This window comes from Anomaloglossus baeobatrachus, chromosome 5, assembly GCF_048569485.1.
Source record: "Anomaloglossus baeobatrachus isolate aAnoBae1 chromosome 5, aAnoBae1.hap1, whole genome shotgun sequence".
In the NCBI taxonomy this organism is placed as follows: Eukaryota; Metazoa; Chordata; class Amphibia; order Anura; family Aromobatidae; genus Anomaloglossus; species Anomaloglossus baeobatrachus.
The window spans coordinates 22,051,149-22,074,512 of record NC_134357.1 but is presented as its reverse complement, the minus strand read 5'-3'; the positions used below and the strand labels follow the sequence as shown (position 1 = coordinate 22,074,512).

The window sequence follows — 23,364 nt, the reverse complement described above, 5'->3', positions numbered from 1 at the left end:
CAAGCCAAGTCACAGCCCTCATCACAAAGCCAGGCCCTTACCCCGCATTAAAGCACAGAATGGAAGATCAGTCGGTAAATGAGTCAATAGCTTTCCCCTTGGAGCTATGCTCAGCAACATACCAAAGATTACGGGTGATAATCACTCTCGTGGGACTGGGTTGAACGTTTAAAACAGCATATAACGGATGCACCCTATAGCACTGGCGTTATAGGCCAAGATAGATTTGTTGACTCTATACTAAAGATGGTTATGTTTGGGCAACCCCGAGATAGTGATACTATAGAGTGATCAAGAGTGTAGAAGACACGCACGGCAATACCACCGATTAAGGAAATTTGCATATTTCCCTCGGTTCCGAAAGAGGGGAGAGATGGTCGCCTGATATGTGAATGCTCTGCAGGAAGCAACTGCGCTCATCACCATGAAGATCTAAAGTCACTAAACGGGATTAGGCTCCCTGGTTGAAATAGTCAGTGACCAGCTTGTTTGCACTACAAACCTAATATGGAGTTTCCTGGAAATTGGAGCAGAAGCGAGAGTTCGAAAGCAAGAGACCCAGACTGTGGCAAGATGGTGTAAAGCCAGGAAGTAAGCACTTTTGAAACTAGCCTAATGTTGAACCAGACTGGGCCTATGAACGGATAAGAAGTGGGAGCGATTAGGGGGACCTACAAAACATTAGAAAACCCCCTGCAGCTACTTTGGCATCAAATCCTGTACCCCGGTATGAAGGAGGACTAGAGAGTGGGTACCTTCCTCCCGGAAATCAGTGATACAGATCTAGATACCAACAAGAAGAGAGCAGACTTGAGTGTTGGACTTGTGGAGGAATGTTACATGTCAAAGAGTTGCTCCACATGAGGTAGCCAATGGGGCCGGCCATTAAATTGAAGCGCCCTGTGGTCAAGAAGCCTACCGTGGGGCAAGATTCCTCTATAAAGGAAGACTGAAGACTTCAAAGACATCCTTTCCAAGACTCCAACTACGTGGGTTTAGTTGAGCTGCAATACAATTTATTGCTCAATTGATACATCATCTCAGGTGACCATCATGCCAAAAGTATTTCCATCAGTACTTTCTGAATGTCCAGATTAAGAGGGGGTCCAATCATTTGATTGCTACTGGAATGTGAAACCGATTGATGGCAGTCAGAGTGTGGATGGAGATCCATCTGTGGATGAAACTCAGGAAAGAAGGGGATCATAGTGAAGGAAGGCGACCCATCGTGACATTGGGGATGAATGTCCTGAAGAAGGTAGGGTAGCTCCTGGCAGTCGGCAAGTAATGACTGGAAGAAAAAAACTGCATCCCAGTAGCAGGATATGTCAACATAGAATCCAGACGAGTCAAATCCAGAAGTCATCAGTCCCTTCTGAGATCTTAGGAAAAGTGGTGGTACCCATTACTACTGCTCTGACTTTGCACATAGTAAGATTGTGCTTACTATGCAAGTTTGGACTCGGATGGAGGAGGAGTAGAAGTGTAGGTTGAACCCCAGATGACAGGAGAAGTGGTGCTGGGACTACTGGTTGCTTGCACTCTGACGACAGCGCGCCAAGGACAAGCATTTGTGAGGTGTCTAACTTTGCAGAACAAGCTTACGGTTATCTAACTGGACAGAATTGACAAGAGTCTATGTAATGCAGGGAGACCAGTGAATGGAGATCTGCGGATACTATCAGTGTCACTTGGGCAGAAGAACAAGGGAAGGCAGTGGTATATTGGAGCAGATGGTGGCAGACCCATCTGAGTTTCCCTCCAGACAAGTGCGACAAGTTGAGGACCTCTTGGAGCAATATCAGGGGTCGTTTGCCATTACAATTTTGGATGCACACGCAAAAAATAATTGGATTTCGCCTCAGATGTATCAAGAAGTGAAAGATCTGCTGACATGCTGAAAAATGGGGCGATACGAGAAAGCCAGAGCTCCTGGGCTGCACCCATTGTGTTGTTCTAGAAGAAGAATGGAGCGCTGCAGTTCTGTGTAGACTAAAGGCAGTTGAACGCCTGCGCGATCAGAGATACATATGCAGCACCCCACGGGGCAGGTGGTTAACCTACTCGTTGCTGGGCCGTTGAGGGTCTGGTCAGGCGATGTCATGGGTGGCTTTGCCCGCTTCTGTTGCCCGGAGGCGTGCAGTGAACGAAGGGAAAGCGGAGTGATTGGGGAAAGTTTGTTGTGACGCCACCTGTGGTATGCGGCCAGGGAGTAGCCACTGCTGCAGAATTCCTTGCCGGGGCAGGTGTTATTGTGACGCCCTGGGCAAGCCAGGGGTCACAGGTCATAACACCACCACACCCTACACCCCAGTTAGGAACATCTAGGCTCCCAAAATCCTTGTTGCCTTCCTCCAGGGGCTGATGTTCACACCAGGGGGTGGGCCAGGCGGTTGGCTCCGCCCACCGAGGAGTACACAGCCCTGGAGGCGGGAGAACCAGGCAGTTAAGCTACGGAAGTGAAGGAGTAAAGATAGAGTTAGGGGAGTGAAGTAGAAGGAAGTAGTAGTGGAGCTAACGAGAAAAGCTGAAGTGACAGAAAAGTGACAGTAGTAAAGCCTGAAGTTGGTCCGGGTGTGTGCCCCGGACTGTGACAGCAAGGTCAGCAGACGGCGGTGATAGTCCACAGGGGTGACTGCTCGGAGGTTGCTGGAAGGACCGCAGACGGGTAGTGGCCCGGCGGTCTGGAGCAGTATACGAGGAACAGTCAGCGCCAGGGCAGGGGCCTTTCGGATCCCGGCAAGGCTAGGAGTCGCCATAATTTGCCAAATCCGTCAGTGAAGGGGACGTCTGTCTCCTAACAACCAAGTCCCGATTGAAGGCAACAGTCCAACCGTTACGGAGAGACACCGCCACCGCCAGGGCACCAGTTTCTCAGGGCCAGCGCCTGCGGGCAAAGTAGGGCTCCTCCGGCCTATATCCAAGCCGGGGAGTGGGTTACCAGTGGGAACCCATCGCAACCATCATCTTAGGTGCAGGACAAAGGGACCGTCACCGTCAACTACTGGAGAAAAGCAAGTGCAGCCATCCGTGGGAACCGTCTTTCCAGCCGTGTGTTTTACCGGAAACTGTGTCAACGTCTCAGGCTGAGTGAGTACCACAGTGCCGCAAGGCACAGCGCTGCCCCCGCGTCCCTGCGCCCACCAAGCCCTGCATCTCCCACCTCATCACTGGGCCCCGGGATCACCAACCCCTACCCACGGAGGGGCAACACAACAACTGGCTGCTCCATACCATCCCTCCCGGGATCCCCATACAGAGCAGCGGTGGTGTCAACAAATCACCACAACCGTGGGTGGCGTCACGGACAATAACCAATCCCCACACCAGTAACGGGCCATTAAAGCACTACAGCCCCCAGCTTCAGAAGTCCTGGAGCCAGCCCTGTGGCCCATTGAGACGGCCCCCGTTGTGGTGGCCCCTGCCCTACCAACCTCTCCAATACCTGCAGCCCCAAGCAGCACTATGGAGGAACTGGCAGCCCAGGTCCGTCGCATGGACTGAGACCTCGCCAAGCTTCTTGCTGCACTATAACCTTTGACCAGATCTCAGCCTTCAGCACAGATACAGCTTGCCAACAGCCCTGAGGATGTCCCCTGGATGCAGCGGAGAAGTAATAGCAACCCGCGGAGCAGACCTCCAACCTGCTACAAGTGCCGTAAGCCTGGGCATTACATCCGACAGTGCCCGTTAAACGAGCAACCCCTGGGGCCCCGGGCCAATCCTCAGGAGTAGAACCCCATGGCCCCCCCAGACTGGCGGGACCGGTATATCGGGGCCCGGCCCATCATCCCCGTGGCTGTGGACGGCATCCCGGTGATGGCTCTCTTGGACACTGGATCACAGGTAACCACCATATTATACACATTGTACCAGCGGTATTGGGGGATGGACGAGCTGGCACCCCCAGATACTAGTATAACACTAATTGCTGCCAATGGACTCCCATTGACCCAAGTGGGGTATAAACAGGTGGCTATGACCGTAGGGCAAGCTGAACTGCAACACCAGGGTATGATTGTGATCATGAATGAACGCAGTGATCATAACCCGAAGATAGTGCTAGGAACCAATGTGATGGAGCACTGTATGGGTGATGTGTTGGCCCTACTGCAACAGCTGGCCGCCACGGCGGCGGGGAGCCGACAGAGAGCTGTGCAGCGTGAGATACGAGCCTTGATGTACCGCCAGCATGTGAACTCAACAGGAGGAGAGATTGGTGGAGTGAGAGTGATGGATGTTGCTCCGTTGATTGTGCCCCCTAGGAGTGAGATGATGATTTGGTGTAGGGCAGCAGTAGGGCCTCAGGGGCGTGACTACCCTGCCATGATGGGGCCCATACCCTCCGAGCACTGGCCCACTGTAATGGCCGCCCGAGGGGTGGTAGATGTGAATAAGGGGAGAGTGCCCGTGAGGGTGCCGAACTGTGGGGAGGAAGAAGTCAGGCTTCCCCGGTATGCCACCATTGCCAAGCTGCTCACCCTGGATCCCCACACCATCCACGAAGCCAGTCCCTCAGTCTCTCCACCTACTACCAGCACTTCCCCACCTCCAGGGGAGGTAAATGAGTGGCACCAACAGCTACACGTGGGCACTGATGATACCCCTACACATCACAAAGCAGGGGTATACAGGGTGGTGCAGGAGTATGAACAGGTGTTCAGTAAACATCCACTAGACTTTGGGCAGATCAAAGGGGTCCAACACCACATCCCCACCGGTGAACATCCCCCTATCAAAGAGAAGTACAGGCCTATTCCCCCTGCACATTACCAGTGTGCCAAAGATATGTTGAGGAATATAAAGGAGGTAGGGGTTATTCAGGACAGCTGTAGTCCCTGGGCCGCTCCGTTGGTACTGGTCAAGAAGAAGGATGGTACCATGCGGATGTGTGTGGATTACCGGAAGATTAATCAGATAACCCATAAAGATGCCTACCCCCTGCCCCGTATTGAAGAGTTTTTGGCTGCACTGAGAACTGCAAATTACTTCTCTACCCTTGACCTCACCAGTGGGTACTGGCAAGTGGCCGTGGCCCCGGAAAACCGGGAGAAAACCGCCTTCACCACCCCGATGGGGCTCTGCAAATTCAATAGTATGCCATTCGGGCTGTGCAATGCCCCAGGAACCTTCCAACGGCTGATGGAGTGCTGTCTGGGACACCTAAACTTCGAGACCGTCCTATTGTACTTGGATGATGTGATTGTTTATTCCCAGACGTATGAAGCCCATCTGGAGCACCTGGCCGAGTTGTTCGCGTCCCTTGCCAAATACGGGATGAAGTTGAAGCCCTCTAAGTGTCACCTGCTGAAACCCAGAGTGCAGTACCTGGGGCACGTGGTGAGTGCGGAAGGTGTCGCCCCCAACCCGGAGAAGATCACTGCCATCCAGGGCTGGCAGAGACCAGCCACCGTGAGGGAAGTAAGGCAGTTTCTGGGTCTGGTGGGGTACTACCGGCGCTTTATCAAAGGGTACACGAAGATGGCTGCCCCCATGCAAGATCTCCTCGTGGGACAGACCAAAAGGTGGTAGACCCATCGGAGCCCCACTGGTGTGGGAAGAAAAGCATGAGGAATCCTTCTGCCAGCTGAAAGTGGCCTTGACCGGAGAAGAGGTCCTAGCGTATCCTGACTATGGCTGCCCGTTCATCCTCTACACAGACGCCAGCAATGTGGGACTAGGAGCAGTTCTGTCCCAGGTCCAGGATGGGAAGGAGAATGTGATTGCTTATGCTAGCCGGAAGCTTCGGCCAACTGAAAGGAACCCTGAGAACTACAGCTCCTTCAAGCTCGAGCTCCTGGCATTAGTATGGGCTATCACAGAGAGGTTCCGCCACTACTTGGCTGCAGCAAAATTCACCGCTTTCACGGACAACAATCCGTTGACTCACCTGGACACGGCCAAGTTGGGCGCGTTGGAGCAGCGGTGGGTGGCCCGGCTAGCCAACTATGACTTCACCATCAAGTACCGTGCTGGTCATGTCAACATTAATGCTGATGCACTCTCCCGAATGCCCCATTTGTCAGAGGAAGGGTGCGAGGATGACAACCTCGAGGAGATCGAGTTGCCTGCATTTCACCAGCCACCAACTGAAAAGGTACAGGTACACCAACAACGGGTGGACCTCGACCCACGGCCCAGTCAAGAGTGGCAGGAAGCTCAAAACCAGGCGCCGGTTGTCCGCCTCGTCAAGACCCTGGTGGAACAAGGTGCTGTTGGAATGGACCCTGCCGCCCCAGCTGAAGCCCAGCGCTTGTGGAAGGAACGGAAACGGCTGTATCTACATCAAGGGAAGCTGTACCGTGAGCTGATCAACCCGAAGACTCATGAGAAAATCTGCCAGTTGGTTATTCCCCAAGCTGATGTGGCTACCGTTTTGCGGGCATACCATGATTGTGCTGGACACTTCGGGTGGAAAAAGCTGGAGATGCTGTTGAGAGAGCGGTTCTACTGGAGTGGGATGCGGGAGTCGGTAGAAGCCTGGTGCCGAGAGTGTGGTCCTTGCACGCTGAGGAGGAAGGACGAGACCAGCCAGAGGGCGCCCCTACACCCAATCATCACACATCAGCTGCTGGAACTGGTCGCCCTAGACCATGTCAAGCTCACCCCCAGCCGAAGTGGGTACGCCTACGCGTGGACCATCGTCGACCACTATTCAAGATTCATGGTGGTTGTCCCCGTCAAGGACCTAACTGGTCGAACTGCCGCTCGAGCGTTCCAGGCTTATTTCTGCCGACCACATGGATATCCAGAAAAGGTGCTTACTGACCAAGGCCCGGCTTTTGAAGCGGAGGTGTTCCATGAGTTCTGCCAGTTGTACGACTGTAAGAAGATCCGGACCACCCCTTACCATGCCCAGACCAACGGCATGTGTGAGAAGATGAACCACTTGGTCCTGGGCCTCCTCAAGACGTTACCGCTGGAAGAGCGGAACCTGTGGCCGGAAAAGCTACCCGACTTGGTTGATATGTACAACAATATCCCGTCCAGCTCAACAAAGTGCACCCCAGCATATCTGATGAGGGCTCGCCCCGGCCGCCTGCTGGTGGACCTGGAAATGGGGTTGGAGGCCCCAGAAGCACTCCCTTCGACAGCTGAATGGGAAACTCGGCGGAGAGCACAATACCGGCAGATTCAAGAATATGTCGTGAAGAACTTAAGTCGGAGTCGGGAACTGCAGGAGCAGCGCTTTAATCAAAAGGCATCTGCTGGCCCTTTTCAGCCCGGAGATGTCGTACTGAAGCGGAAGAGGAGAACCCACAAGCTGGATGATCAATGGGAACAGAACCCGTACGTCATACAGCCCACAGGATGGGAAGATGGGAAGGCCTACCAAATCAGCCGTGATCAAGGAGACACTTTGGCCACAGTTTCCCGGGACCATCTGAAAAGGTGCCCACCAGCCTTAAGAGCGGCGGCAGAAGTACCGGTTCCCCTACCAGCGGATAAGGTGAAAGAGGTGATCCACACTGCGATGGGAGACTTCCCAGCAGACTGGCCTACACAGAATGGCGCGGTGATTCTTCCAGTGATACTGTTCCCACAACCTGTGGATGAAGAAGTGGTGGAAGCGGTCAACCGTGAGCCAGTGCCAGTGCCCAGGGATGAATCTGTGCCCAGCTCCCCTATGCCTCCACCTGCCCCACACGATAGCCGGGAGGAGGAACCGATTGTTCCCTCTGCCCCACTGCCTAGCCACACTGACACCGGACCCCGGAGGTCCACCCGTCCCAACCTAGGTAGGCCCCCACTTAGGTACAGGGAAACCATTCTTTAAAGGGGGAGGGGAAAGAAAACAGGGTGTTAAGTGTGTTTGTTTGAAAAAGTTTAAAGTGATGATAAGCAAAATGATTACCGTGAAAGTCATCTGATTAACCGTGATTGTGAGAAAACCGGCCGTTGCCGGCACCGTTGTCCCCGTGGGGACAGTTTAAAAAGTTGCATGGAGAACTTTTCATGGACAAGCCCGTGAACTTGCAGGGCAACCACAGACGCTAGTGGCTTGTAAATAAGTTGTTTTACCGTTACCGTTTCCGCATTGCCGCCTCCGGAGAGGCAGGTTGGAGGGAGGGCCCTCAGCAGAGCAGGCTGGGGCCCAGCCACCACAGGAACCGGTGGCTACCCTCTGAAGGGAAAGGACAGATCCCGCTCGGGTAACTGGTGCTGGACTTGGGTCAAGGGGTGCTGCCTGGGTTTTAGGGGCAGCATCAGGGCCAGGTTGCTTGGGTGGGAGAGAGCGGAGACTGTAACCGTAAACAGTTTGCAACGTTTAAGAAATGTGCCTCCCGATGTGGGATGATGTCATGAATTGTTATGTTACCGTTTTACCCTTTTTATATATTTTTCAGAAAATAAAACCGGTGTTGGATGGGCAGCCCGCGGACGGTCTGCATTTTGCTAAGGGGGAATGTGACGCCCTGGGCAAGCCAGGGGTCACAGGTCATAACACCACCACACCCTACACCCCAGTTAGGAACATCTAGGCTCCCAAAATCCTTGTTGTCTTCCTCCAGGGGCTGATGTTCACACCAGGGGGTGGGCCAGGTGGTTGGCTCCGCCCACCGAGGAGTACACAGCCCTGGAGGCGGGAGAACCAGGCAGTTAAGCTAGGGAAGTGAAGGAGTAAAGATAGAGTTAGGGGAGTGAAGTAGAAGGAAGTACTAGTGGAGCTAACGAGAAAAGCTGAAGTGACAGAAAAGTGACAGTAGTAAAGCCTGAAGTTGGTCCGGGTGTGTGCCCCGGACTGTGACAGCAAGGTCAGCAGATGGCGGTGATAGTCCGCAGGGGTAACTGCTCGGAGGTTGCTGGAAGGACCGCGGACGGGTAGTGGCCCGGCGGTCTGGAGCAGTATACGAGGAACAGTCAGCGCCAGGGCAGGGGCCTTTCGGATCCCGGCAAGGCTAGGAGTCGCCATAATTTGCCAAATCCGTCAGTGAAGGGGACGTCTGTCTCCTAACAACCAAGTCCCGATTGAAGGCAACAGTCCAACCGTTACGGAGAGACACCGCCACCGCCAGGGCACCAGTTTCTCAGGGCCAGCGCCTGCGGGCAAAGTAGGGCTCCTCCGGCCTATATCCAAGCCGGGGAGTGGGTTACCGGTGGGAACCCATCGCAACCATCATCATCTTAGGTGCAGGAAAAAGGGACCGTCACCGTCAACTACTGGGGAAAAGCAAGTGCAGCCGTCCGTGGGAACAGTCTTTCCAGCCGTGTGTTTTACCGAAAACTGTGTCAACGTCTCAGGCTGAGTGAGTACCACAGTGCCGCAAGGAACAGCGCTGCCACCGCGTCCCTGCACCCACCAAGCCCTGCATCTCCCACCTCATCACTGGGCCCCGGGATCACCAACCCCTACCCACGGAGGGGCAACACAACAACTGGCTGCTCCATACCATCCCTCCCGGGATCCCCATACAGAGCAGCGGTGGTGTCAACAAATCACCACAACCGTGGGTGGCGTCACGGACAATAACCAATCCCCACACCCAAAATCCCCCCTTTCACTCACGGGCGAGGAGCGTCGCTAGAGTCCCCGGGATCCGGCTCATCGCTCGAGCCACCGAGCAGCAGCAGGCCGCAGCAGCTGCGGCAGCCGGACCCGAGCAGCAGTGGGAGAGCGCGGCGTCCCCTCCTCCGCCCGCGACATTATGGCAGCCGGTATGGTGTGGCTCCCCACAGGTGGAGTGGGCCCTGGGTGAATTATAAGGGCGATAATGGCGGTCGGCGCCTAAGCGCGGGACGGCGACACCGGTAAGGACAAGCTGACACAGTCTCATGTTCAAGGTTCTTTACTCACGACTTCAGTCGCCAGCCCCAAAGTACTGGTCACTGCCGTGATGGGCTCCAGCCGATCCCAGATCTGTGGGAGGTCAGAACCGGTGCAGTAGTCTGTGGGCCCTTCCATGCTGCGCTTTGTAGTGTGAGTCCCAGTGGCTTGAAGCAATTAGAGTCTCTTCCGTACTAGGTAGAGTTCCTCTTCCTTATGCCAGTAGCGTCTGACCGTGATGGAGGCCCCGGAATCCTAGGTGCCACTTGGCTCTGGAAACTTGTGTGGTCGGAAAGGCATAAAACCTCTCCATCCAGCAGAGTCTGATGGTGCAACTTGGAATTACACCACCCTGGCTGGGGTGCTACACCCTGAACTGCGCTGGTCTCGGGCGAACTGACACTGTATCCTCCACAGCGATCGGTAAACTCCTATGTCCCACAGGAGCTACCGGGAAACACGTCCGCTCACTGTCTCTCCTGCTGGAGAAGAGTGTGTGTGTGTGTGTGTGTGTGTGTGTGTGTGTGTGTGTGTGGTCTAACTCCCCCTGGTGGCTGCACCTCCCCTCAGGTCCTGTAAATGCCACACTGTAGGAGACCCCTTTGGTACCTGGCCCTAGCCCAGTCTCTAGAGGGGAAGGAGCAACTCAAGTATGTATGTTGTGGTGTATGGGGAAACTGGCACCAACCTCCCTTGGATCCATGATCGGTACTACACCCTGGTTGGGGTGCTGTACCCTGTGGCGACTGGAACCTCAGGGGCGCCACACACGCTTCTCTCTTGATTTGGCTAGTGGATACTTGCAGGTCCCCATGGTCGGACAGGACTAACCGAAGACAGCTGTCATGCTCCCTATGGAAGGCTTTGCGTTCAATCGAATGCCGTTCACAAATGAATGAGACCCATGAAGAAATTGGTGACATTTCTCCTTAGAAATTCAAAATCTTTCCTTCGATCCAAGTCCCAAAGTTTATTTATTCCAGAAATCTAAACAAATTGAGACACTTAACAGATGCATAGAGACATCCGATTCGGTCAGTAAACAGTTAACCCTGGCTGCACCTTACAACATTCATTGTGGTTTTTAATAGCTTTTTAGGCAGCAGCTTAATTTAAACATTATGCAGTCAATTATCTAGTGCACATTAATAACCCGGCTCACCTGAACCTCATCCAGATACAGAATGCAAATTATACTCGGATAGTAAGGAGTCTGGGCTGGTTTCTAGACTTCACAGGAAAACCCCCCCAAAAACTAAGTATAGGGTTTTCAAGCAATATTTAAACAAAACTCCATATTTGCTGATTTTGTTCTCAGCATAAGATAATACAGGCTGGTGAGGTCTTGTTCTATGACAGAGCTTCAAATCTAAAGCATAGATCGTTACAATGATAAATTTATGGTTGCCAGCCATCACCACTAGGGGGAGCCAAGTGCATACTGAGATATTATGAAGTTTATTCAATAAGCAGTGTGCTCCTGAGCTCCCTCTAGTGGTGCAGGCAGACAATATATTTTCATTGCAGGTTATAATCTTTACTCTGAATTCTAAGAAAATAGAAATTCCATAAAGTAACAATAGTTTTAGCCAAGGCTTCACAAAAACATCCAACACCTAATATCTGCCTGTATGTGATGTGGCATTAACATATCCCTGTGCCATGATGCACGGATTATATCGAGTAGACCTGGCTCACTATATGGTAGGGTGCTCTGGAGAAAACAGTCAACATTTACTTTGCTTACAATAAAAAAGCACCAAAGAAACCCAGACTGTGTTCTTCTTTCTTCTTATATTGGAGTGCCGGAGATTTTTTCGGATCATGATGCACAGATTGTCACATTCAGGTCAGGAGACCGGCGATCAGTCTGTGCTGTGCATTATGGTCCGTATTTAGACTGTGACCCATGGATGTCTGAATGGGGCATCACAAATACAGGCTGCCGTAAAAAGGCTCGTACTCTGCCGACTATATGGCTGCAGAGAATCTGCATTTACCTCTTCACAAACGTAAAAAAAAACATAAAGGAGAAAAAAAAAAAAAAGCGCCATCTAATGGCAAATTAAAGTGAAGTTGTAGTCGAAGGAGAATTCTAATGATAAAGGGATAAAATTCCAAAGTAAAACAGCAGCTACAGTTAGGTCCAGAAATATTTGGACAGTGACACAAGTTTTGTTATTTTAGCTGTTTACAAAAACATGTTCAGAAATACAATTCTATATATATAATATGGGCTGAAAGTGCACACTCCCAGCTGCAATATGAGAGTTTTCACATCCAAATCGGAGAAAGGGTTTAGGAATCATAGCTCTATAATGCATAGCCTCCTCTTTTTCAAGGGACCAAAAGTAATTGGACAAGGGACTCTAAGGGCTGCAATTAACTCTGAAGGCGTCTCCCTCGTTAACCTGTAATCAATGAAGTAGTTAAAAGGTCTGGGGTTGATTACAGGTGTGTGGTTTTGCATTTGGAAGCTGTTGCTGTGACCAGACAACATGCGGTCTAAGGAACTCTCAATTGAGGTGAAGCAGAACATCCTGAGGCTGAAAAAAAAGAAAAAATCCATCAGAGAGATAGCAGACATGCTTGGAGTAGCAAAATCAACAGGTACATTCTGAGAAAAAAAGGAATTGACTGGTGAGCTTGGGAACTCAAAAAGGCCTGGGCGTCCACGGATGACATCAGTGGTGGATGATCGCCGCATACTTTCTTTGGTGAAGAAGAACCCATTCACAACATCAACTGAAGTCCAGAACACTCTCAGTGAAGTAGGTGTATCTGTCTCTAAGTCAACAGTAAAGAGAAAACTCCATGAAAGTAAATACAAAGGGTTCACATCTAGATGCAAACCATTCATCAATTCAAAAAATAGACAGGCCAGAGTTACATTTGCTGAAAAACACCTCATGAAGCCAGCTCAGTTCTGGAAAAGTATTCTATGGACAGATGAGACAAAGATCAACCTGTACCAGAATGATGGGAAGAAAAAAGTTTGGAGAAGAAAGGGAACGGCACATGATCCAAGGCACACCACATCCTCTGTAAAACATGGTGGAGGCAACGTGATGGCATGGGCATGCATGGCTTTCAATGGCACTGGGTCACTTGTGTTTATTGATGACATAACAGCAGACAAGAGTAGCCGGATGAATTCTGAAGTGTACCGGAATATACTTTCAGCCCAGATTCAGCCAAATGCCGCAAAGTTGATCGGACGGCGCTTCATAGTACAGATGGACAATGACCCCAAGCATACAGCCAAAGCTACCCAGGAGTTCATGAGTGCAAAAAAGTGGAACATTCTGCAATGGCCAAGTCAATCACCAGATCTTAACCCAATTGAGCATGCATTTCACTTGCTCAAATCCAGACTTAAGACGGAAAGACCCACAAACAAGCAAGACCTGAAGGCTGCGGCTGTAAAGGCCTGGCAAAGCATTAAGAAGGAGGAAACCCAGCGTTTGGTGATGTCCATGGGTTCCAGACTTAAGGCAGTGATTGCCTCCAAAGGATTCGCAACAAAATATTGAAAATAAAAATATTTTGTTTGGGTTTGGTTTATTTGTCCAATTACTTTTGACCTCCTAAAATGTGGAGTGTTTGTAAAGAAATGTGACAATTCCTACAATTTCTATCAGATATTTTTGTTCAAACCTTCAAATTAAACGTTACAATCTGCACTTGAATTCTGTTGTAGAGGTTTCATTTCAAATCCAATGTGGTGGCATGCAGAGCCCAACTCGCCAAAATTGTGTCACTGTCCAAATATTTCTGGACCTAACTGTACATTCTCAAGAACTTAGGATTTTCTAATATAGTTTGCCTAGAATAAAATTGGCCAAATCTGCCGAATCTGGTGATCCGTTTCCAAGACTCAGCGCTTACAAGTGCTTTCTAGCATAGCTTGTAAGCACTGCTCCGAAGTCGGCAGGATCCAGGAAACTTCAGCACCTCTCCACTCCACCAGTGCTTCAGAGACAGCTACCTCTACAAGGAGCCCGGGAGAGCGCACAGTTCAGGCCAGCAGAGCCACCATGCTGCTGGCCCGAACTGTCAATCTTCAGGAGCTCTCCGCCCCCTGGTAAGAGGAAGGAGGGCGGTGTGCTCCCGATTGAGAACATGAAACGTTCCCTTTAAATAACAGAACAATAGTAATGGAATCAGGAGGGAGTTTACTTGTTTGACGTGAGATTTTCTGCACTGATTACCCTATAAAAGTAGAATACGATGGTTGGAACAGACGAGTGCCAGCAGTCATTTAGGATTATGACATCGATAACTCTGACTTTACGACTTTCAACCCTACTGTACCCATATAAAAAAAATGCATTAACTCTGCCTAATTAGGTAAAAAAAAAAAAAAAAAAAAAAAAAAAAAAAAGAAGAAGAAGAGGTCAGTCAAACAGAATCTGGACCCGCAGGCCAGGATGACAGAGCCTGATTCAGCATTTGTCGGTTTTTGTCACTTTTTTTCTTCTTTCTCCAAATTCTTCAAAGTGGTGCACATACGATCAAGAATCCAGCTAAAAAAAACAAATGCATTTTTTTTTTGTCTTTTACATCTTTGTACTTAGTAGACAAAGAAAAAAAACAAAAAACAAAAAAACAGTCTCTCCTGTTCATCCTATCCAGCCCCTGGAGGGGTCTTGACTGGGCCATCTTCTGCGTCTTCCACCGCCCAGAATCTTTGGCTTCCCCTGCATTGATTAGGCTGTGACATCTCTCCATATCCTGACGTTCGACTTGCTACATCGTACAATTGTGGGCAAGTCAACGCAGGACGCTGCAAAGATGGTTGTTGTCGGAAGACGATGAAGATGGCCCAGTGAAGACTACTCTGCTGACTGGAGCGGAGAAGGCAAGTGGCCCATACTGGGGCTGCCGTGAAGGATGGGGGAGCAATAGTTAGTTCTTTTCTACATTTGTTTATTTTGCTTTCAGTCTGGAAAGATCTCCATGCATAATAACGTACATCAGCTTCACACCGAGTTCCTGTCCAAATTCTAGCACCGATAAGTCGCTCATCACTACAAGGTCCTCTCGCCGGTCAGTGTTTTGGGTTTGCATTCGGTTCTGCCCTTTCTACCTTCAGCCTCTCCGCTTCCCACAGTAATCGCTTCCACTCCTGAAACACTTTCACTTTTTAAAACATCCAAGTTTATCTTTACAACCATCAAAGTGGCCAAAGGCAGTCACCTGACCGCACGGTGCACCGCCGGGGAGCGCAGGTCGTTACTTCTGCACACAACGGGTGACCTGATTTTTTTATCTTGTAACATTAAATTGCAATCTGCAAATTTCAGCCAAACGAGAAAATGAGAGAGAGACCGGTGCTCACCTGAAGAGCAATAGTCAGATATTACAACTTTCTAATGACATCGCTAATCTCCTTTCATATGAAGACATTATATTAGCCATAGATTGGAAATAATGGAGGAGCAACTGGAGAGCAGCCACCAGAGAGGAAGAGCAGGAAAGAAGCCTCTAGAGGGGATGGGGGGGGAGGAATAGGAAGAGAGAAGAGAGGCCACCAGAGAGGAGGAAGAGAGGGGTAAGGGGAAAGAGAAGAGAGGCCGCCAGAGAGGAGGAAGAGAGGGGTAAGGAGGAGGAGGAAGAGGAAGAGAGGGGTAAGGAGGAGGAGGAAGAGGAAGAGAGGGGTAAGGAGGAAGAGGAAGAGAGGGGTAAGGAGGAGGAGGAAGAGGAAGAGAGAGGTAAGGAGGAAGAGGAAGAGGAAGAGAGGGGTAAGGAGGAGGAGGAAGAGGAAGAGGAAGAGGAAGAGAGGGGTAAGGAGGAGGAGGAAGAGAGGGGTAAGGAGGAGGAGGAAGAGGAAGAGGAAGAGGAAGAGAGGGGTAAGGAGGAAAAGGAAGAGAGGGGTAAGGAGGAGGAGGAGGAAGAGAGGGGTAAGGTGGAGGAGGAAGAGAGGGGTAAAGAGGAAGAGGAAGAGAGGGGTAAAGAGGAAGAGGAAGAGAGGGGTAAAGAGGAAGAGAGGGGTAAAGAGGAAGAGAGGGGTAAAGAGGAAGAGAGGGGTAAAGAGGAAGAGAGGGGTAAAGAGGAAGAGAGGGGTAAAGAGGAAGAGAGGGGTAAAGAGGAAGAGAGGGGTAAAGAGGAAGAGAGGGGTAAAGAGGAAGAGAGGGGTAAAGAGGAAGAGAGGGGTAAAGAGGAAGAGAGGGGTAAAGAGGAAGAGGAGGAGAGGAAGAGCAGGAAAGAAACCTCTAGAGGGGATGGGGGGAGGAGTAAGAGGAGGAGAGAAGAGAAGCCGCCAGAGAGGAGGAAGAGGGGGTAAGGGGAAAGAGGAGAGATGCCGCCAGAGAGGAAGGGGAGGAGGAGGAGAAAGAGGAGGAGAGAAGCCACCAGAGAGGAGGAAGAGAAGGACAGCAGCCACCAGAGAGGAAGAGCAGGAAAGAAGCCTCTAGAGGGGGTAGGGTTGTAGGGTGCGGGAGGGGGGAATAGGAGGAGGAGGAGAGAAGAGAAGCCGCCAGAGGGGAAGGGGAAAGAGGAGAGAAGCCACCAGAGGGGAAGGGGAGGAGGAGGAAGCGGAGGAGGAGGAGAGAATCCGCCAGAGAGGAGGTGGAATAGGAGCAGAGAAGTCGCCAGAGAATAAGGAGAAGTAGGAGAGAAGCTGCCAGAGGGGGAAGGAGGAGGAAAAGAGAAACCAGAGGCGTGGAATAGAGCTGCAGTGACAGAGACTTCAGATCTACAAATAGCTTTTCAGCCCCATTTACAAATCAATTAAAGCTGTGATTTCTCAATAATGGCAGAGCGGATCAGCCATGTACATGAGTTGCTGGACTTCGAGAGAGCTAGCTATGCATATTAGTAGTTTGAGTGGGGGGGGGGTGAATTCCTGCTGACGGATCCCCTTTACCCCTGCATCCTGATGTTTCCACCTATCGCGCCATTTCCGTCTATCGCTCATCACCGGAGCTCTAATTGGGCTGGTGACATGGAGACGCGGATAAATCCTTCTTGCTGCCAATGCTCCGGGCTCAGAAGCAGTTTCCTACTTGTCTATTAGGCTCAGTAAACAGAAATGAAGAAGAATCGACAAGTTCAGGAATCTTCCACCCTTTGTCGTGCGCCAAAGACATTTTATGCTTATTATACAATTACAGCACCAGCAATTCCCAAGTGTAATTTTACAGAACTGCTGTTAATATAATGGACTGATAATGTAATAGACTAATCCTACAAGATAAAGGGGCTATACAGGCTTATATTTTTTTTTTAGAACAGCGCCACACCTGCCCTCAGGTGGAATACGGTATTGCAGTTACGTGACAATCCCCTGTCTGGTGTGGGCATCATTTCTGGAACATTCATATTTTTATCCAGAAGTTACAATCCGTCCTAGGTGCAGCGCGTTACTATACATCAGTATTGTCTTTTCTCACGTAGATAACAGATCGTGAAAATGAAGAACTGATATAAAAAGGCTCCGACTCCTCAACATTTCACCAGAATTCTTGGGCAAAACTGAAATGTCACAAATTACTTTTTGCAACTTTTTTTTAATTATTTATTTATTTTTAAAACACTTTGTGTTTGTTACAATAGGACCCAACCGCCCCTGGGCTGATACATCGTAGAAAACTATCAGGACCGGAGAGGTTTAGTTCACAGGAAAATCATCTGAACTGGAATCAATTGGAGCAAACCCTCAGCTGTAAGAAAACTAATTGGATGTGCACAGATTTTTGTTTTCAGGATTCCAAAAACACATTTTCTAGTAGAGACCATTACTTTGTTGTTGGAGTTTTTCGTTTCCTGCAACTGATTTGAAGAGTTTTTCATTAATTTTTTTTAAGCATTTTTTTTGTACCTTTTTGATTAAAACACTGCGTAACACTGTAAATGGTCCACACTAGATTGCAAGCTCTTTGGGCCCACACTAGATTGCAAGCTCTTTGGGCCCACACTAGATTGCAAGCTCTTTGGGCCCACACTAGATTGCAAGCTCTTTGGGTCCACACTAGATTGCAAGCTCTTTGGGTCCACACTAGATTGCAAGCTCTTTGGGTCCACACTAGATTGCAAGCTCTTTGGGTCCACACTAGATTGCAAGCTCTTTGGGTCCACACTAGATTGCAAGCTCTTTGGGTCCACACTAGATTGCAAGCTCTTTGGGTCCACACTAGATTGCAAGCTCTTTGGGTCCACACTAGATTGCAAGCTCTTTGGGTCCACACTAGATTGCAAGCTCTTTGGGTCCACACTAGATTGCAAGCTCTTTGGGTCCACACTAGATTGCAAGCTCTTTGGGCCCACACTAGATTGCAAGCTCTTTGGGCCCACACTAGATTGCAAGCTCTTTGGGCCCACACTAGATTGCAAGCTCTTTGGGTCCACACTAGATTGCAAGCTCTTTGGGTCCACACTAGATTGCAAGCTCTTTGGGTCCACACTAGATTGCAAGCTCTTTGGGTCCACACTAGATTGCAAGCTCTTTGGGTCCACACTAGATTGCAAGCTCTTTGGGTCCACACTAGATTGCAAGCTCTTTGGGTCCACACTAGATTGCAAGCTCTTTGGGTCCACACTAGATTGCAAGCTCTTTGGGTCCACACTAGATTGCAAGCTCTTTGGGTCCACACTAGATTGCAAGCTCTTTGGGTCCACACTAGATTGCAAGCTCTTTGGATCCACACTAGATTGCAAGCTCTTTGGATCCACACTAGATTGCAAGCTCTTTGGATCCACACTAGATTGCAAGCTCTTTGGGTCCACACTAGATTGCAAGCTCTTTGGGTCCACACTAGATTGCAAGCTCTTTGGATCCACACTAGATTGCAAGCTCTATGGTCCAGTGAATTCTATCAGGATCTGCCTCATTGTCACAGCAGATGTTTTGTTTTCAAAACACGGAAGAAATAAAGGCTCAAAAAGCTGAAAGTATTAACAGCAAAGTAAGGGTGGAAACACATCTATGCGAGTAAAATCGGTCCGACTGGGCTGAAAAATACTCGGCTGATTTTAGTTCACGTTAGGTGCGAGTGCAACGCAAGTGCGATGCTTTTTGCTCGCGTGTGTGTTGCGATTGCGATGCTAGTGTCATGCAACATCTTAATTAGATAAAAGCTATTACACATGTGTCATTTAATTAACCTATGGGAATGTGCTGTCACATTCATCTAATGAGCGAAGTTACTGCCACACTCGCAAATGTGAACGCTGGTGCGCGTGTGTGATGCTACTTTTAATCCCCTTCCATAGGAAATCATTGGGACAAATGGTGCGAGAAACTCGCAAAAAAGCAGCATGCTGCGATTTTTTTCTCGGTCCGATTTGGACTGAGAAAAAAATCGCAGATGAGAGCTGAATCATTCACTAACATGTGTCCGATTCCAATGCGAGTTTTTCTCGCATTGCTCTACTGCAAGAAACTCGCAAGTGAGAAGCAGCCCTAACAGTGGAAATGAATAGGAAGAAGTTTTGGCTTTTTTTGTAAGCAGATAAAATAAATAAATAAATAAATAAATAAATAAATAAATCTCCTGGTGCACCTGACTTTAGACAATATTCTGTGCGCACAGAGATTGAGACTTATTAATATATAAGAATATTGTTATTCACTTACTGCAAACAGATCATAAAACAATGAACAATGACAAAAACACAAAAGGTTCCGATTCTCCATTGTCTGTGCTTCGTTCTAGAGTAAAAATGGTTCTAATGCTACATTTTTTTTTTTTTTATTTGTGCCGAATTCATGATTGATTTAGCACTTTTTGTCTTTAATTAAATCATCGTTACTTTGTATCATCTTATTTCATTGTGGACGTCATTTTCCTTACAAAGACGTTTTCGCCCAAATCATTTGCGACTTTTCAAATCGTCTCAGAACTTTTGCACAATTGTTTTCCATATTCCATTCCCCCTATTAAATCTGTTACTTTTGCACAATTGTTTTCCATATTTCACTTCCCCCTATTAAAATCTTTCTAATGAGATTTTTGCACAGTTGGAGACGAACGTGCGACATTTTAAAGTATTGGGATTTTTTTTTTTTTATCTGAAAGGGTAAAAATACAACAAAAGGACGTCTTTCATTTTGCACAAAATTAACCTCCCAGCTTCACCAATATGCAAAATGGAGGAATCATTGGCAAAAGTAGATTAGAAAGTTGTCAAACGTTTCCTTATACATCATTTACAGATAATCTCATGAATTGACAGGTTCCTCTTCCTAGACTTTCCCTTGTACCCCATCTTCGGAGAGGATTCCTTCTCTAGTTGTCCTCCATACTAGTGAGATCTATGGAGGGCTGGAACAATAAAATGACACCGTGAGCTGGACAGAAACAGGTGAATGTTTTGTGAAACTCCAGGTTTTGAGGGATTTTAGCTGCGGATTTTCGCTGCAGGTTGTGGATGAGATTTTGCCGTCCGCAGCATCATCTGATCGATGCCAGTTCATGCTGCTGATATTTTCTGCGGATTTTTCCCTTTGCATTGCACGGGGCAACGTCTTTGACATCTTGTAGACGTCCTTGTGCCAAAGGTGCGAAGTCTCCGCACAGGTCACCGTTTGCTTTGCAGAGGGCGGAATCTGTGGCGATTTCCGCAGTATAAATTGCTGCAGATTTCGGGTCAGTTTACGCTGCAGATTTTCTCTACATCAATGGAAGGATTTCTCCCGAAATCCCATTCACAGCTCTGCTACTGTAATAAGCAGAGGAGGAAGGTCGGACACTTCTTCACCCAATGGAACAATATTCTATGGGTGAAATCACACAGCGGAATTCTTGCAACTGTCCCATTCATCTTGTAGAAGTCCCTTCCCTTTCTGCACAGACTTCCCCATTCACACACATGTAATGCATTTTCTGTTGCTTTTTGACTCCTAACATTTTATATCATTGGATCATAGCCTGCGGCTCACTGACTAAAGGCCCCGTCACACACAGAGATAAATCTGCGGCAGATCTGTGGTTGCAGTGAAATTGTGGACAATCAGTGGCAGGTTTGTGGCTGTGTACAAATGGAACAATATGTCTATGATTTCACTGCAACCACAGATCTGCCAAAGATTTATCTGTGTGTGTGACGGGGCCTTTAAGCTCCAAAACTCCCAGGATGACGCTCATTTCTCACCAGTCTGAAAGTCTCATAGTTTAGACCATGACTTTTAGTGCTGATCATTGATCCTCCTATTGATCTGTGGCATCCAGTCAAACGGTGTTCAACCAGTGTCTAAAATAAGATTGCCAGCGCTTTGGGGGCCCAATTGGATTGCCAGCGCTTTGGGGGCCCAATTGGATTGCCAGCGCTTTGGGGGCCCAATTGGATTGCCAGCGCTTTGGGGGTCCAATTGGATTGTCAGCGCTTTGGGGGTCCAATTGGATTGTCAGCGCTTTGGGGGTCCAATTGGATTGTCAGCGCTATAGGGACCAATTGGATTGCAAGCGCTATGGGGACCAATTGGATTGCAAGCGCTATGGGGACCAATTGGATTGCAAGCGCTATGGGGACCAATTGGATTGCAAGCGCTATGGGGACCAATTGGATTGCAAGCGCTATGGGGACCAAGTGGATTGCAAGCGCTATGGGGACCAAGTGGATTGCAAGCGTTATGGGGACCAAGTGGATTGCAAGCGTTATGGGGACCAAGTGGATTGCAAGCGCTATGGAGACCAATTGGATTGCAAGCGCTATGGAGACCAATTGGATTGCAAGCGCTTTGCGTCCAGACTAGATTGCAAGCGCTTTGCGTCCAGACTAGATTGCAAGCGCTTTGCGTCCAGACTAGATTGCAAGCGCTTTGCGTCCAGACTAGATTGCAAGCGCTTTGCGTCCAGACTAGATTGCAAGCGCTTTGCGTCCAGACTAGATTGCAAGCGCTTTGCGTCCAGACTAGATTGCAAGCGCTTTGCGTCCAGACTAGATTGCAAGCGCTTTGCGTCCAGACTAGATTGCAAGCGCTTTGCGTCCAGACTAGATTGCAAGCGCTTTGCGTCCAGACTAGAGTGCAAGCGCTTTGCGTCCAGACTAGAGTGCAAGCGCTTTGCGTCCAGACTAGAGTGCAAGCGCTTTGCGTCCAGACTAGAGTGCAAGCTCTTTGGGTTCAGACTAGATTGCAAGCTCTAACATTCCCCACCATTCCCCATGAATCCCATAGGTTCCTACTCACCGCTTCTGCTGTAGCATGTGGATGACGTCCAGCTCCAGCCCCTCCGGAGCTCGACTCTGGATCTGACTCTTAATCCCATTCCATACATTGCTGGTGATCCCGGCCGTCTTGTCGCAGTAGAAAAGCCCCATCGCTACAGGGGTCACCCAATGAATACCAAATCTGCGCCCTTTTACTGATTTCCTCAGAAGCTACAATGACAAAGAAATCTTCGCTTTTTTCATCCCAATCCGTCATTCACTGGAGATCTCAGATTATTCTAGAGGAACTTCAACTTCAAGATGAAAAGAAAAGACTCTAGAAAAAGCTAAGACTAAAAAAGGGAAATAAAAAAAACCTTTAATGTAAAAACTGGAATAAAAACTTCTAAAAAGAAAATTCTTAAAGTTCCAGAATCTTCAGAATTTGCTGCAAAGTTAAAAGTGTGAAAAGACAAAGTGTCCCTGTGTCCTCTGGAGGAGCTGCGGATCCCTGGAGAGGAATGACACCGGCTGCATCAGGGCAAATTAACAACTATCTCCACATGCTGTAATTAACAAAGTGGGCAGAGACGGGGAGGGCCCAGCACCTGCAGCACCCACACCTACAGGACACTGCACACACAGGAGGGAGGGGTGCACTGCAGGGGGGAAACAGAACACTGAAGGGGGGTACAGAACACTGGAGGGGAGGGATACGGAACACTGGAGGGGGGATACGGAACACTGGAGGGGGGGATACGGAACACTGGAGGGGGGATACGGAACACTGGAGGGGGGGGATACGGAACACTGGAGGGGGGGATACGGAACACTGGAGGGGGGATACGGAACACTGGAGGGGGGGTACGGAACACTGGAGGGGGGGTACGGAACACTGGAGGGGGGATACGGAACACTGGAGGGGGGATACGGAACACTGGAGGGGGGGTACGGAACACTGGAGGTGGGATACAGAACACTGGAGGTGGGATACAGAACACTGGAGGGGGGGTACAGAACACTGGAGGGGGGGTACAGAACACTGGGGGGATACAGAACACTGCAGAGGGGGGATACAGGACACTGGGGGGATACAGAACACTGCAGAGGGGGGATACAGAACACTGAGGGGGATACATAACACTGCAGAGGGGGGATACAGAACACTGGAGGGGGGATACAGAACACTGGAGGGGAATACAGAACACTGCAGAGTGGGATACAGAACACTGGAGGGGGGATACAGAACACTGCAGAGTGGGATACAGAACACTGGAGGGGGGATACAGAACACTGGGGGAATACAGAACACTGCAGAGGGGGGATACAGAACACTGCAGAGGGGGGATACAGAACACTGGGGGATACAGAACACTGCAGAGGGGATACAGAACACTGCAGGGGGGATACAGAACAGTGGGGGGGCACAGAACACTGCAGAAGGGGGGATACAGAACACTGCAGAGGGGGGGAGACAGAACACTGGAGGGGGGATACGGAACACTGCA

General features: G+C 49.5%; 1 protein-coding gene across 1 annotated transcript in view; it reads right to left on the bottom strand.

Annotated features, from left to right (window-relative positions):
* Positions 1-22,232, bottom strand: part of LOC142313211 (transient receptor potential cation channel subfamily V member 6-like) — a 38,965-nt gene extending 16,733 nt beyond the window's left edge. The window contains exon 1 of the mRNA XM_075352193.1: positions 21,897-22,232. Within this exon, the coding sequence (XP_075208308.1) occupies positions 21,897-22,027 (131 nt within the window). The 5' untranslated portion in view covers positions 22,028-22,232. The remainder of the gene's footprint in view (positions 1-21,896) is intronic.
* Positions 22,233-23,364: the final 1,132 nt, after the last annotated feature.